We start from the raw sequence: 16,503 nt of genomic DNA on the forward strand, positions 1-16,503 counted from the left end.
AGCTGCTTACTTGAATATATTCTGATGTTTTATTTATCTAAAACTAAATTTAAATAGTGAGGAATATGATTCAGAAATGAAATGAACTTCAGTTTGTTGTAATTATGATCTATCCATGGCAGCACAGAGGTGTGGAGGCTCCTAGCACTAGTCTGCAGCATTACCCAATACTGATATACCTTTCAAAGACCTTGGATTGGAGTAAAGGTTTTCCACCAAAGGATTAAACATGTTCTACAAAGGTTATGCCTGTGCCACTTAAGACCCAAGAAGGCTCTTCTGCCTAAAAGTTTCTATTGCCGTCAAAATATTTCTGTACTATTTTGGGAGACTGATGTCTTCTTCTCAGGGGACAAAAACACATGCAATTGCTAGCGACAGGAACACATAACACCCTACTGACCAAATGAGAACTAAAACTGACCAATCATGACAGAACTTTTGTAATCTCAATAACCCACAGAGACCTGGCAGACAGACCCTTCTTAGTCCTCTTTTAGGAGTTCCCATTGACAAATCGGTGTCTAAATTCTGTGATATAAGTAACAGCATCTATGCCGGCAAAAACAGCAAAATCAAATCTATTGTAAAAGCCTTACAAGTTAATCTGAGACAAAGTGCTAATCTACAAATGAATACAAACAAAATATTTTACTTGGTTGCAAACACATTTTGCAATACAGTAAAATCAGACCATGACAGTCTTTTAACATTTTATGACAACTAAGTTCATTTCCTGTATTCAGATTTAATTTCCTTTTAAATCATTTAATATATTTTTAATTTCAGGAGTGAATTGGCTGAAAGCATTGGCCAGTATCACCTCTTTTGGTCTGATAGATTGGTTCAATTAGACCAAGAAATGTTCTTTAATACCATCAGAAAAAATATCATCAATAACTGCTACAGGTGACATTTTTGGTCTTCAGTGTTGTTCTACAAACACAACCAAAGGAATACAATTGTTTAAACAGCACTGAATACATAAGTAAATGTGCATCAACAGTGAGGTATTATTTAAGCAATCTTAAAGTTTTTTGTAAGCAAACCATTATTAACACATTCCCTTGCAAAAAAAAGCATCCATCACAATGAGCTGTACATTAAATCCAGTGTTTCCTTGATGTGCAGAGAACACCACAATGAAATCACTCAACATTTAAAGTTAGCTTATTGTCAGTATATCTAAAAGCAAACAAGTGGCATATTGCACTATAGCTAGTCAACCTCAGTCTTAGAATGTAGAATCCATTTCATCTGCAGGAAGAAGAGATAGCGGTGATAAACCATACATAGTAGTTCCTATGCTGGACTGTGTCTGAAATAATCAGATTTCAAGCATTATTATGTCAAGAAGCATTTAAACTCAAATGTTATTGGCTCCAATACTCCAATGAAATATTGCATTTTTAATGCATCTCATTATATCTTTTCCACTTTTTGCTGATAATGACAATACTTCTTTCAGCAATTTGACTCTTGTACCTAAATATATTACACTACCTGTTATTTAAGATGTCATAACGTGCAGCATATTTGTACAGTCAAGTACAGCTTATACATTCCCAGAACAATAATTTTTCAATTTAATTTTGGAAATGATTTTTGATGGGGAGAAATAATTTATTATTTACCATTATGTTTTCACCATATAAGTACTGAGTTTTTTTAAAGAAATGGCAGTATACCTGATCGTGTAACTTTTGATTACTTATTCAACCACTGCTAATTGAAAAACTGCTTATTAATTCAGGGGCTTTATAAAGTTTTTTGGGGATTTTAATTTACACATTAGCAATTAAAACCGTGTGAAATAAATACTTTTCCTGCCTGGCAAAGTCCCATGGTGGTTGGCAGAGTGCTATACAGCTCATGGGTCCCCAGTTCAATTCTGGCCTGGAGCACCTACTGTGTGGAGTTTGCCTGTTCTCATCATGCCCAAGTGGCTTCTCCCTGCATCCTCTGGTTCCCTCCCACAGTCCAAAACCTGCTGTCTAGGTTACTTAATGTCTCTAAATTGTCGCTCCAGATGCATGTGAATCCATGCGTGTGCCCTGCCTTGCCCCCACCAATCACAAACAGCAGAAAGGAAGAAAGAAACCATAAAAAACATGCGACCACTACCCCCCCATTCAGAAAGCTCAAGAAGTACCCCCATTCCAAAGAACATCCAACCTTAGTAAGAAGCACCTGGTATGTGGCTTAGTAATTCAAATTCAAAATAGCAATCTGTATCCTTATAGTAATTGCATTTATCAAAAAAAGACCATTTTCAAAACCTGAGTCATTTGCCTCATCTGAGGACTAATGTTTCTTTGCGTTTTTCTCATCCTCAAATATTAGGATCTGACTGTCACATTCGCAGGAAATACCAGCTAACTGGGTGATGAAGCTCATACTTTCCCTTTCATTTCTCTTTCAGCAGCCCTTCAGGAAATTAGGTTTTGATTCAGAAACACATGCAAATATAAGCAAATAAAAACTGCTAATTAATCCAGGAGATATACAAAGTTCTTTGTAAACCCACTACGTCAGAAGTGAGCTTTTGGTTAAGGGCATACGTAGTAACCCGTACAAAAGACAGGAAATGACAGGAGTAAGCAATGACTCACTGATTTCACGGTGTTCCAGCAGGTAAGGATACTTAAGTATCTCAAGCAGTGGGACTCGGAGAAAATTCTCATATTCAGGTCCCGTGAATTTTGGCACATAGATCTCTTGGTCATCCTCTACTATGAACAGATCATCTTCCTCCAGCTCTGCATCACATGACTGGGTAAAACGATCAAGGAGACGTGAAGTCTCCAAATTCCACAACAGCTAGAACATCAAGGAGAAGAAAACTGCTTTTAGTATCTTGTATTATGCTTACTCAATGTGCTACATTATCTTCAGTCACTGTCCTTCAAATTAAAAGAGAAAAGTAGCTTAGTGAATTCAAATATCCTCTTGGCTCATACCACATAAGATAAACTGAAACTTTGTACCGAAAGATTAAAAAACTAATGAAAGACTTATCGAAGATTAAAACTCAAGACTTTTATAGCTACCGATATATAAAGCATTTAGTAAAGTATCATTGTTATGTATTTTACTTCTGGAAATATAATGTTAGCACAATGTCCACTAGCGTAATACCCTGATGTACATTAACCTATATTTTCACTTTCAAGTCTGTGAAAGGTTATTTTTTACCTGTATTGCCTCTTAATGCAATTGATTAATGTTTTTGTGAGCAACTCTACAAAATAAAATTAAAAAAATAATTATTTAGATGTGACTTGGGATGAGATTAATTGAACTGTTCAAGTGACCAATCAATAACATTTCCTCATACTGAATGCACATTCCCAACCTTTTCTATGAAGGTGCTCTTCTGGCTCTCACCAGTTTAGTTTTGGCGATACTCTGGATTTGGACTACTGAGTTTGTAATTTGTGACTGGGTGATGTGTTGAATGTCTGATTTACCAAGCAAGGTCTGGTCAATTGACCTCAACTCCACTGTCAAAGGCGCTCTGACAATTACATGCTGCCATTTGGGGTACACCCATCACTGTTTTTTTTAACTATATCTTAATGTTAGGTTAAAAAATTGTATGATATTTTCATTGCAGCCGTCAATATTTCTTTTTCTAGGTTACCTTGTGAAAGGATGGCAGTTCATCCCTGGCTCTGTGATACTCCACCACACATTCCAAGCAGTAGCACAGGTCCTCGTTGAGAGCATTCTCTTCCTCAGGAGAAAGTGACCTGGAAGAGTATTTCTTTAGCAGCTCAGTGGCCTCAGAGCCACCTGGGGTACACCAGCGACAGGTGCTCATCTAAAAGACATAGAAGGCAATGAAATCAAACTCATGAAGCATTGTAGATAAACTCCAGTCTATTGTTGTACCAGAATATTTGACAGATATTATCATAAGAGGAAAAAAGTGAGAGAGAGAGAGAGAAGGTCTTCTAAATGCACAATAGGTTCAAGTTCACACAAGGAGAGGATAAGAACTAGTAGCATGCACTTGGTGTCTGATAAAACACAACATAATCTGTTTTCCGTAGTCATTTAGCTGCTATGGGTGATTTTTGACGCACATATTATGAAACATGAAAAGTAACATATAGAATTGTTATGAGCCTAAAAGGGACTATATAATTATCTTTGGGAAGCACGCACATAAGCTCACTATAAGATACCTTATACTCTAAAAATATATGCTTGGGGAATCATACTTTGTGGTACTCCTCACAACATATACATATGTTTTTTTGTCAAGAAAGCCAATGATGTCTCACCACCAATACGATTACATAAAAGGAATAAGAGGGGAGGGGAGACCTCACCTAGAAGGAATGGCCAAGTTTCGGAAACAATAGTGGCGCAAAGTCAAGAGGGAGTGATTGTATGTGTAATGTAAGAATGAAACTGTCTGGAACGCACAAGCTCCGGTGTCTGAAGATTATTTTTTAGAATAAAAAGAAATGTGTGGAGCAGTAACTCAGTTTCAACAGATGGAAGCCTTTTGTTTCTCAAAAAAAGAAGACTTTGGTAGTTGAATAAATGTGCAAAACTAAAAGAGAGCAGCAATGAAGCTAGACCTATAGCAAAACGATGTTAATGTAGCTCTTCATTTTCCAAAGTGCTCTTACTAGAACTAATCACTTGATTGATCAAGACGCCTACTTCCACTTCAGCCAGATAAATCAAGGAACCATCTATTTTCAGGGAGGTGGCAATACAGTGTTAATCTATGTTTTTGCAATGTGCTTTACTTGTACAGTACACAAGTATATTAAACTTGGAGGTCTCTGACTGCACAGGAACTCGCAACACCATCATCTGCACGATACCTTTACTTTTTTGCAAATTTTGAAATTGATCGACTCAAAGACCTAGCAACCTACCAAAGACTGAAAAAGCAATCACTCAATTAAATGAACCGGTGCGACCGGCGTTCATGTACAGCACGTTTAGAAAAAGTCACAGATGCTGCTTGGACAACTGGGTTAAAAGGTATCTCCATATTTAAATATTCGCAAGTTTCTATAATAGATAGATAGATACTTTATTGATCCCGTGAGGGAAATTGCAGAATAGTAATAGTAAAATCTATCACATTCAGCATTACTTTTATGTTAGATGACGAAGTACAATTCGTCCGTGTTCTTTAGGATTTAATCGTTTTAGCTGGTATTTTAAGTTTGTATCGATAGTTCTATTATTTAAGTAAGGTTACTGTGCTAAGACAGTTCTTATTGTTTTGAGTCTAGACCAGCGATAAAGCTCAACAGTCCGGAACTCTACCTTACGAATGTTTTGTGATGAATATTTGCATATACATTCAACATGTTTACAACCGTAGCCTGTAATACGACCTTCTACCATGATTAACGATACATAAAAGCTGAGCAATATTACATCCCTGGTTATTTTAAGCACAGTAAATTCATGCAAACTGTAAAGGAAAACCAGGTCAACACACAAAATGACTATAAATTTCGCACATCATATATCACAATGGCCCCGTAAACCGGTGTTAAGATGCATGTACCTTATTATCTGTTGATATTAAGTATTTTTCCTTACAAATATGTTATCCTACATCAAACTCGGCCACTGTCAAATACCTCAACTTCGCCAAAGTTGTATTCATTTTCCCAAAACAATTCGATAGTTTTCAGGATATTGCTTTTTGCGAATTTCCGGTGCACTGCATGGCTACAAATATTTATACACGGTCTGTTTTGAATTAGAAACTCAATGAAACCCACCTTCTTTCACGTCACATATATTTTCCAAAGGACTCCTGACAACGTTGAATGCATAATCCAGCCAAAACACAATGTTGCGGTATCCCAGAAATAATCGCAATTTTATTATTTTTTCAGTATTTTCAGGTCAGACCGAAACTCTAAAAACGCCTGCTGCGGTAAGAGGAAGTGACGTGACCCAAATACTCTCTTCCGAAGGAAGCAGTAGTGTGAGCGTTTTACTTCAATGTCGAGTTAAAATGTTCAACTTAGATGAGAATTTGGGTTTTAATAATTCCAGGTATTCGTGCAGCTACTCCTATCTGTACGAAAGCACTTTTTTTAGTTATAAGAGCGGCTGTTTAGGTTGTAAGCAGGGTTCTCTATGAATGCATTCCCCTGGAATTCATTATTTCCAGGGGAATAGCTGCCAGCAGCTGGTTCCCTCCTCCCCTCCCCTTTAAACTGCTTGGTAAAACATTTTTCTTTTAACATTTAAAAAAAAACTATTCTAAAAACCGGAGTTAAATAATTCAATTTGTCCGCCCGTCTGTCGAACCAATGTTTCTGAGGGCAATTATAATAGACATTTCAGAACAGATTTGTATACAGCAACTAGAGAATGTTTTAGTCCAGTTTCAAATAAAAACATGAAGAAAGTTATATTTTATGAGAAATCCAAAATCACCACAAATTAGCATGCTATAACTGCTGTTATAACGACAGAATTACAGAAAAAAAGTTATTCAATTAAATTTAACGTGTATTTACAAAATACAAAATGTTTTTCTTGTCTTATGTTTTATATCCAGTTTTCCAACTATTTAATGTTCTGTTGACATTGTGGCAAGTCCAAGAAGCTCTCTTGCACCATTGTTGAACAAGGATACGTTTTTTTATTAATTTTAACTTTGAGAGGTTTCGCTCCTCCCTAGCTACGGAAATAAAGTTAAAAAGAATGTGCAAAGCTACGAAAATTAATTTCAATTAAGGATATTGTACCACAAAATGAGAGAAGTCACAAATGTAAACACGGAAAGGCCGAGTGCACGAGCTTTAATCAAAAGGCAAGACATACAACGGAAATATTTTAAAATATAACTTTTAGTTTTTACAATTGCGAATTCCTCTGGCTGTGAAGTGTTTATTTCTGTATCTATCTCTATATTGTCTCATTTTTTGTAATTTTGGTGTTTAAATAAAAACGTATTTTAAAAAAGTCCACGAGCTTTAACACGTGAAGTTGCCGTTTGGCAGCATGGTTTAGAAAAAGCAGAAAGTACTGGAGTTTCATCACAAATTTCACTTAGGGCATCCTAATTCATGGAGCAGAGGCTTCATATGAATAATTATTTACAATAACAATAACTAAACAACACACCATACAACATAAACGTTTACATAATCAGAACTATTGTAGCGCCCTCGCCTGGCGAGATCGTCCGGACTCATGTAAATAGTTTCCCTGGTTTCGCACCCCTTTTATACGTGTACCCAATAACCACCCCATCCCTGTGTAACTGTACCCGAATGGACCCCAGTTGTAGGCTGCGTTTCTATCACCTTCTCTCTCTGTTGTGGTTGCTGTGCCGGACGGACGTCCGATTAATAAAGCGCCGTGTTCTCATTTAACAAGAGCCCGAGTTCCTCTTTCTATCCTCGCAGAACCCGTCGCGTTACACTAGATTAGAAAATAAGACGTCTCAGGGGGTCAAGTTCTAGAGAGCCAGAAACCCAGAATGCTAACCCTGTCACCTAAAATCCTATATAATGCCTTGACAGACCAACTAAAGAACCACAGGCATCCTAAATTAACAGAATTCCACCCAAAACTAAAATTCCCTTCCTATAATTCCAGATATGCAGAAATGACAGGGACTCTATCTATTCTAAACGTGCGTCACCAAATTCAAGACCTGAACAAAGTCCACTCACCTGGTGCTTCTGCTTCCTTTTATTAATTCCTTTTTTCTCTCTCTTCATCTCTGTTCTCTGAATGTTCTCTCTCCCATGTCCTTGTATGATGTCTTTCTGTGTGTCATATGTTTATTCTTCAATTTTGATTAACCACCATAGAAGATCTTCAGATCCTGTCTCTCACTGCCCACTCACGGCTAGCTTAACAGTTCAGGTTGCACCTATTGTTTTTTTTTTATATTTTATGACATCTTAAGTCTTAACAATATTAACAATTATGTCCTGACAACTAAATGACAAAAGCATCTTTTATTTCTTACATGCAGGCCTGTTGGAAAGAAATATGAATAATTATACCACCGAGCCAAGGTTTAATAATGCTTAAGGACACCCACATGCGGTTTTTATACATCTAAAATATGTTAACTCATGATTTTACCCCCCTATGGCAATTGCCATGGTAAGGTGACCCCACAGACAATAATTATTACTGCCTCATGTATGACTGCACCACCTAGTAATTATATAGGGTGCTAGGTCTCTTACTATCCTGCCACAGGTTCTGTTCATCGCCCAGAATCACCAATGCATCCGAGACTCATAGACCAGAGAGTTACCTTAGACAGTAGAGAGAGAATAGAGGAGTTTATTGCCAAACGTACGTGTACAGTGGAATTCGTATTCATGCTGATCTCTCAGGACATACACATTACAATAGACATCATCACACAATATAGACAGTACATTACAAACATCATGAATAATAACATATTGTAGCGATCTTGGGTTCACGTGGGTTCGAGTCCCCGATGGTGGGGGGCTGACCTGAGGCGGCAGCGGCGAGGGCGCATACCCACGTGAACCTGAGACTGCTACAATATGTAATAGCTCACTTATTTATAGCAATCACAACAATTTACAGTAATCTGTCATTCTCCCGATCACATAAAGATATCGCCACAACACAACGATTTCTATAGCTGCCTAACATGTGAAAGACATAATACAACTCATTCATCAGAGGCACTTACTGACAAGAGCAGTGCAAAGAAACCCCATGGAACCCAGATATCAAACAAATTTCCCAGATGGGAAGTCCGGCAGCATTCTTCTCCGAAACCATCTCCGACTAATAACATGAGTATAAGATAAGATCACTTTATTGGCCATATACAAATTCTTGCATTAGGAATTTATCTTTTCACATACCCCAACTTGCTCTCCATGAGACACACAGACAGGGAGAGAAGGTTGGGGTCAGAGCGCAGGGTCAGCCATTTATACAGCGCCCCTGGAGCAGTTGGGGTTAAGGGCCTTGCTTCAGGGGCCCAACAGAGTAGGATTCCTCTGCCAGCCGCAGGATACGAACTGACAACCTTCCAGCGACAGGCACATATCCTCGTCCACAGAGCCACCGCAAGCTTTTTCATATAATTTTAACCAGAAGTACAATGATTCAAAATGATCCTGATACAAAACTGTAGTTGCTGATAAACAGTGATAAATGAACACTGATCATCTGAGAATCAGAAGTTTAACCTATACCAGTACTCATTAATGGTGATTTCAGTATAAATGATTGGAATAAAGTACAATTAAATCATCCAGTCCCTTCAGTATAAAACTCCATTTAGTCCTTCACTGGCTCTTAGGCCATCCCAAACCATGTGGTTCCCTTGTGCCCCCCCCACGCCGACCAAGATTCTCCAAGTCCAATGTCAGGTGCGTGGGGAGGAAAATGATGCCAGAGTCTTCCTCAGCTGCTCCCTGCAGAGTGCCTGGTGTCACTAATGTTTGCTACATGTTTGGAGTAGATTTGTTTAAGAGAGATAAGAGAGATCAGTTTATACGACTTCTTGCATTAGAAATTAGGAATTCGTCTTTTGGCATACCCCCAGCTTGCTCTCCATGAGACACGCAGACAGGGAGAGAAGCTTGAGGTCAGAGCGCAGGGTCAGCCATTGTACAGCGCCCCCGGAGCAGTTGGGGTTAAGGGCCTTGCTCAGGGGCCCAACGGAGTAGGATTCCCTGCCGGCCGGGGGATACAAATTGGCAACCGTCCAGCCACTGCTCCGCCCTATGCCATATATACTGTACAATACATTCTTAATCGCGCTGATCTCTCGGGACATATTACAACAGACAACACCCAATTGCCGATTAGCGTCTATGGACACTAAAGATAAGGAAGTGCTGCACCAGGGCAGGCTGAGACTTTTTCACAGCTTGAGTATATGGTTTTGGCCTTGCACTACCTGTTCCTCCAGACTGGACCCCATTAGGTAGGGTAAGTCCAGCCTGGATGCCGCGGTTTTTCTTTTTGTTTTGTTTTTCCCGCTTTTTGGGTTTCTTTTTCATTTTCGCTAACCTCACACCCACTCAGAAGAGGCGTCGACTTGTACCGGTTCGCCGCGGCTCCTCCCACTCCCGCATTGCCACTGTAACGCATACGGAGAAACTCTCCGACAGAGGCATGATTAGCAGCCCGGCACAGCATCTGATGTCCAGACGGCTAAAGTCCTCACTGCCGACTGGCAGCAATCTGCTAGAGCTGAGCGTGGTGTGTGGTGTTCCTGACCCACTGAGGCAGCGAAGCCACGGACCTGTCCGAGCTGAGAATTGATGAACCCGTAAGGTCGAAGTCCTTTTCCTGGAGATCGCACAGGAAGATGGAGACCGGGCTCTTGCGGGAAGAAGGTTGCTCCGCGCTCCTGTCTTGTGGATGTGGAGGGCAGAGCAGTCAGGAGAGCATGCTGGTGAGGGCAATGTTACCCCCAGCCTGACGAGAGGACCATCCAGACCCGGGGCAACATCCAGCTACAGTGACTGGTCTGCACACCTGCACACTGGGCGACGGAAACTGAGTACTCCCCAGACGCTCAGCTCAGATCAGATGTGGCCCAACTACACCTACAGCTGGAGTGGCTGACACAAGAGAGAAATCCCCCCCTCTTCTCCCGAGCTGCCCGACAAATAATACGACACATTTCTGGACATTATATTAGTTCTGTTACATAGTTAAAAAAAAAAAACAAGTAATAGGTTTATTCCATGCGGAAAAAAGAAGAAAGAGAACACAACGTTTCGGCCGTGGAGCCTTCTTCAGGTGTGGAAAAAAAAAGTTAGTTAAAAAAAGTTTGTTTCACCAGAAATCTGGGATGTCATGTTAACTATAAATAAGGGAGAGGTTGCGGGGGTTACTGGTGTTATGACAACCTAGATTTCAACATGGCTTCTGTTTACTACTACTACTACTAATTCTTTACACATATATAATGCTTTTTTTTGGACACTCCACTCAAAGTGCTTTACAGGTAATGGGGACTCCCCTCCACCACCACCAGTGTGCAGCCCCATCTGGATGATGTGACAGCAGCCGTAGTGCACCAGTACACTATTAGCTATCAGCTATTAGTGTGTAGGAGCCAGTTCAGTTACAGCTATATTATTGTTAAAGCTCAGCTTTAATGGGTAGTGGACTGTACTTTCAACATTTATAGATGATTTAAAGTAAACATATTGCATTCTTATATTATAGTTTACACCAAAAGGTTAAATTCACACTTTTGGATTTCTACAAGACAGGGAGGCATGATTTATCTGCCTGCTCGTGCACAGGTTTGGAATTGTCTGTAGTAAACGCCCCATTCTGTTTTTCTGTTTTCAATGTGTGAGTACATATAACCTACAATTCTATACCGAAATATATATATTTTTTAAAGTACTGCTTTGATTCAGGATCTGATCGTTCACAGTAAGCTGGAAAACAAAATTTCTCAGGATTGCTTCGTCTGCCTTACACATAAACCTAGTATTGCCAAAATATTTCTAATCAGATTCAGTGAAACCAGGTAATAAAAATATTTCTGAACTTTCTTAAACTGACATTTTGTTCCGATTATGAGTTACCATGTAGTTTTGCCAGTGTTATGGGCAGAGCGGTGGCTCTGTGGCTAAGGAACTGTACCTGTGACTGGAAGGTTGCTGGTTCAAATCCTGCGGCTGGCAGAGGAATCCTACTCTGTTAGGCCCCTGAGCAAGGCCCTTAACCCCAACTGCTCCAGGGGTGCTGAATGTTGGCTGACAAATTCCTAATGCAAGAAATTGTAGAGGGCTAATAAAGCCCTAATAAATAAATTTGGATGACTCAAAACTTCCTTCATCTTAACTGTGACAAGACTGAAGTCATGCTTATTGGTACCCCCCATCAACTTCGCAAAGCCAGTCCTGTAACCCTGTCTGTAGATGGCTCTGTACTTGAGCTCCAATCAAAATTGAAAAACCTTGGGGTTATATTCGATTCTGGCTTAACATTCAACCCACATGTACAGCATACTGTCAAAACATCTTTTTTTTCACCTTAGAAATATCGCAAGACTACGCCCTATGCTATCATTAACTGTGGCTGAAAAGCTGATCAACATATTTGTATTCTCTCGAATTGACTACTGCAATGCTCTGCTCCCTGGGGTATCTAAATCTACTCTGAACAAGCTGCAGTATGTCCAAAATTCAGCAGCCAGAATCCTGACCAGATCTAGTGCAAGTGTTCACATTACTCCTATCCTGGAGTCCTTGCACTGGCTTCCGGTCAAATTCCGCGTAGACTTTAAAATCCTCATGCTCACCTACAAGGCTTTACATGGCTTGGCACCTCAATACCTGTCTGAACTTTTATCGCCCTACTCCCCACCTCGCAACCTCCGCTCTTCAAATTCTGCCCTCCTTACTGTCCCCCAAGCCCGTCTACATTGTATGGGCGACAGGGCCTTCTCCTGCTATGCCCCCAAGCTCTGGAACTCCTTGCCCAAGGATATTAGAGTGTCACCTTCTCTAAACTCCTTCAAATCCAGACTCAAAACCCTCCTTTTCAGAAAAGCCTTTACTTAACTGGTTCCATTCTTCACCCCTCTGCTCTTCTTAATACCATCTTCCACGGTCTCCTCTATTGTTATTGTTGTATTGCTGTAATTATAATTGTGTCCTGTCTTGTGAAATTTTTCTTATTTATTGTTGTAGTCTTCTTATTTATTGTTATTGTCATCCTGTAAAGCGCTTTGAGAAGCCACCTTTAAAGGCGCTATATAAAATAAAGTTTATTATTATTATTATTAAAGAAATATTATGTCAATGCTGTTGCAGAAACACTGATATTTGCGGTTGCATCATAAACAAAAAGTATTGCAACTGCTAATTCAGTGACATCTGAAGCTAATTTTAAGTAACCCTAAAAGGGCTTACCATTTAGCTTCATCGTTGCACATCAAATATTCTCCCAGGATTTTTACTCACACGTCCAGGATAAAATTGTGTTGGAATTTTGGAAGTGCCATCTCAAGTCTGACATGACTTTAAAGCTTCAGAGTTGCTAGTCCAATTAAGGAAGGCTGCAACCTAAAACGCAGCCTCCCCCTACCCCTTTACCTTGAGCGTCCCTCTTCAAAATCCATTGTAAGAGGAAGGTAGTCAGGACAGTCCAAAGTGATCTAGACCGGAGATAGCAGCGAGATTAATTTTCTTCCTTTATTCACGATGTGTGCACAAAGGGAGTTCCACAACTCATGTGAAACTGCAAAGATGCAAGGCAAGCATCTGATGTTAAATAAACGTTTAGGTGGGGGTGGCCACCTTCACCATGCATTTCTATCTGAATTTGAATAAGGTGCACAGTGCAGTAAATGATCACCATTTGACCATCCCTTAATACTCCTCCCTAGTCTTCTTCACCTTCATCACTGGAATGTAGGGCCAAATAAGGAGGTTCTCTACAGCAACTCTGGGACACAGGGATGCTCAACTTAAATGGTCCCTTCTTGAACCGTCAGGGGTAGTACATTTCTCCCTTTAATGTGCTCTGAAAACCAGTTCATACGAACTCTTAGGATGTTGTAGTACTACCACCCACTGGCCCCCTCCATCAAGGATGTGTTGTTACCCTGACAGTCCAAGTAACGTTCTCAAAATATTCCGTGGGATAGTAGGCAGCTGGTTCAGCAGCGTCAGTATACACGAGTATAAGGCTTTTCATGTAACGTTAACCAGAGGTACAGGCTGGGTTCATTCAAAATGTTTCCGATACAAAAGTGTAGTTGCATATATATTAGGGATAATAAAGTAATCAACACTGATAATCTGAGAATTAAAAGTTCAACCAATAGCAGTACTCATTAATGGCGATTGCAGTATAAATAATTGGAATAAAGTGAGATTAAATGACTCAGTCCCTTAGGTCCCCTCATCATCCATCCATTATCAGAAAGAGACTTGTCCTGGTAAGGGTCGCAGACATCCAGGGCCTGTCCTGGGGCTGGAACTGCAGGACACAGGACGGGACCAAGAATGGACGACAGTGCATGGGACACTAGTTCATTACAAGTCCAAAGAGGGACAATACAGAGTGGACAAGCAATACCAATACTAGGCAGCAAATCGTGAGGACTTGGGTGGAAACCACAACCCCCAATCCACACAGACACGGAGAGACCTTGCAGACTCCACACATAGGCCACTGTGGCCCAGAATCGAAACCAAGCTCTATTAAGCAGTAATACTGCTTTTAAACCATGACACCAATCTTCAAAATATGCATGCAAATTACAGAGTATAAATAAGTAATAGCAGCATCGAATAAGGCATAAGTGACTAAAACTGAGAGTACAGTGTAAGCCACTACAAATTAAACCTACGCAAAGGTCCTTTATCATGCAGAAGGAGTACCAAATTCAAAAGGTTCTGCAACAGACCAGTATAAAATAAAAGTAAAACATCCAGGTTAATTTTAAGAGATGTTGGTTTGCTTGCTCTGGAGTATCTGAGCTACTGTAAATGCCTATAATTTTATATAGGGCGGAAAAGCAAATAAAAAAAGCATCAATTGAGAGGTTCTCAATCCAAAAACACAAAACAAAAGCACAGTAGGTATAAACAACTTTAAAAGCTGTTTTGTTAAAGTAATTTGCATGCTTAAAAAAAACTTTGGAAAGTGTGGCCTGGTTTCAATTTACTTTCTAAGCTAGAGGATGAAAAATGGAAGGAATAAAATGCTGGATGAAGAAATGAACAAAAGGTTTAAATTTTTTTAACTAAAACTGGCCAATGTTAGAAGTATCATTCTTTTCCTTATACTTCAGACCCTGTTGCAGGCTCATTCCAGTGTACTGTTCAAACCAAAGCAATTTCCCTGTCCATGAGAGAAACAAAACATTAGGGAAAAAGATTGCACTGCTTATTGCTGTTACAATTACTTAAACCAGAGGTGTCAACTTGAGTTGATCCACTTCAGGTCTTTGTTACGTGGTGGGCTAAACTATTATACTTCTACAGGATAATATATTCTATAACTATTCTATACTTCTACTTCTATAGCACATTATACTTCTACACATTAATGAAGAAAAAAAAACTTTAAAAGTTCTATATATCTAAACAAGAAAATAAAGTTCAATGTTTAATAAACTACTTAAATTGGAAGAAAAAAATCACAAAACACTAGGTTTTCAAGGATTTAAATTGGAGATCCTGACTTAAAGCAAATAACTAAATACCAGTGCATCAACATTACATTATCCATGCCAGATAGCACTAACAGACCATTATCAGTTCACTGATAAAGACTTCTTTCAGTTTGAAGGATTATTTTGATATCGATCTTATGTATAACATCACTGTAATCTCAACACTTGTAACCTTATGCCTAGCAACTCGAAGCATCGATGACTTTGCATCTGTTCTTTGGGCTCAACACTTCTTTGGACAACAATATGTCCTCATACTTCAGCCATAACGTGCAGACTGCTGGCAGCAACTGTTCAAACACTACAAGTGTTTGACAGGAAGAAGGGGAAGAGAGGATGAGTCGAAATAACTATTAAGGAAGTAACTACCGAGTTGTAATTTCTGATGGACTTGGTTGCACCTGGCTATAAAGGGAGCTCCGCAGCAGAGAAAGAGGAGGGGAAAAACTTCTCTCATGCAACTGGATGGTGCCTTGATCTCTGCTGAAATAAAGAGGCCTGGTCATCGGTTCACCTCTGCAGCCTGGACTCCTAATTATTTCCCATCCTCCTGAAGAGGTTTAACCAGTTTAGTAGGTTGATCAACAGCCCCGTTCCCCTGCTCTTTCTATGAACATTCTAAATATGTATTCCCCCTTACAGGAAGAAGAGTCTGAGTACTGGATGACTTGGAATTCTAATTGCTACTGAATGTCCGTGTGTGCAATACCAATAGATTAATCCACAATGAGATAAAAATGCAAAATTAAGATGTTGTTCATAATGGAAAAAGCACTGGGGCAGACGACTATATCCGTATTGTTTGGCGAAAGCTGTCACAAATAATAAATCCAACCAAGAACAGTTTTTCCTTACAATCATTAATTACAAACTATATCTGTGAGGGTTAGCTATACAAATAAAACAGTAACAAACCGAACCAACACATTCTAATTTTAATTATCCTAGCTCAAGAGCTTTTCCACATTTATAGCCTTTAGTATCCCATTAAAGGCACATTATTTATTATTATTAATAAATTATTCATTGATAATTAAAACAACTTAAGGATGTGCAGATGCAATTTTAATCTTTGCCTTTAACCAGCACATTTTTGTCCAAAAGGATCTCAGCGCATCATATATAGAAGGGGGTCTAATTCATACACCATAGAAGTGTCGCACTACATCGATGACACAAAAATAACTTGGCAGCAGTAATCCCACTGCACAGCAGACCAGGTAGAAAAGGAAGAAATGGTTTTACCAGGTGAAGTAAGGGAGATGATTCCGAAAGCCGACTGTGATAAGTGGTATGGCATATCAGTTGAACACCAGGGTTAAAATCCC

General features: G+C 39.5%; 1 protein-coding gene across 6 annotated transcripts in view; it reads right to left on the reverse strand.

Annotated features, from left to right (window-relative positions):
* setx (senataxin) overlaps window positions 1-7,388 on the reverse strand; it is a 29,094-nt gene extending 21,706 nt beyond the window's left edge. For 2 of the 6 annotated variants that reach the window (XR_015928793.1, XM_088614613.1), the window contains exons 1-3: window positions 5,766-5,955; window positions 3,644-3,823; window positions 2,613-2,820 (exon numbers count right to left, since the gene is read on the reverse strand). Coding sequence is in view for 5 of the 6 variants with exons in the window: in XM_088614613.1 (XP_088470739.1) it covers window positions 2,613-2,820; window positions 3,644-3,823 (388 nt within the window). In the remaining variant the exon portion in view is untranslated. Of the gene's footprint in view, window positions 1-2,612; window positions 2,821-3,643; window positions 3,824-5,545; window positions 5,676-5,765; window positions 5,956-7,307 lie in introns of those variants that run through there. The other 4 variants (XM_088614612.1, XM_088614609.1, XM_088614611.1 and 1 more) reach the window with 3 other exon arrangements.
* Window positions 7,389-16,503: the final 9,115 nt, after the last annotated feature.

This window comes from Lepisosteus platostomus, chromosome 21 (genome assembly GCF_059453375.1).
Source record: "Lepisosteus platostomus isolate fLepPlt1 chromosome 21, fLepPlt1.hap1, whole genome shotgun sequence".
Classification (NCBI taxonomy): domain Eukaryota; kingdom Metazoa; phylum Chordata; class Actinopteri; order Semionotiformes; family Lepisosteidae; genus Lepisosteus; species Lepisosteus platostomus.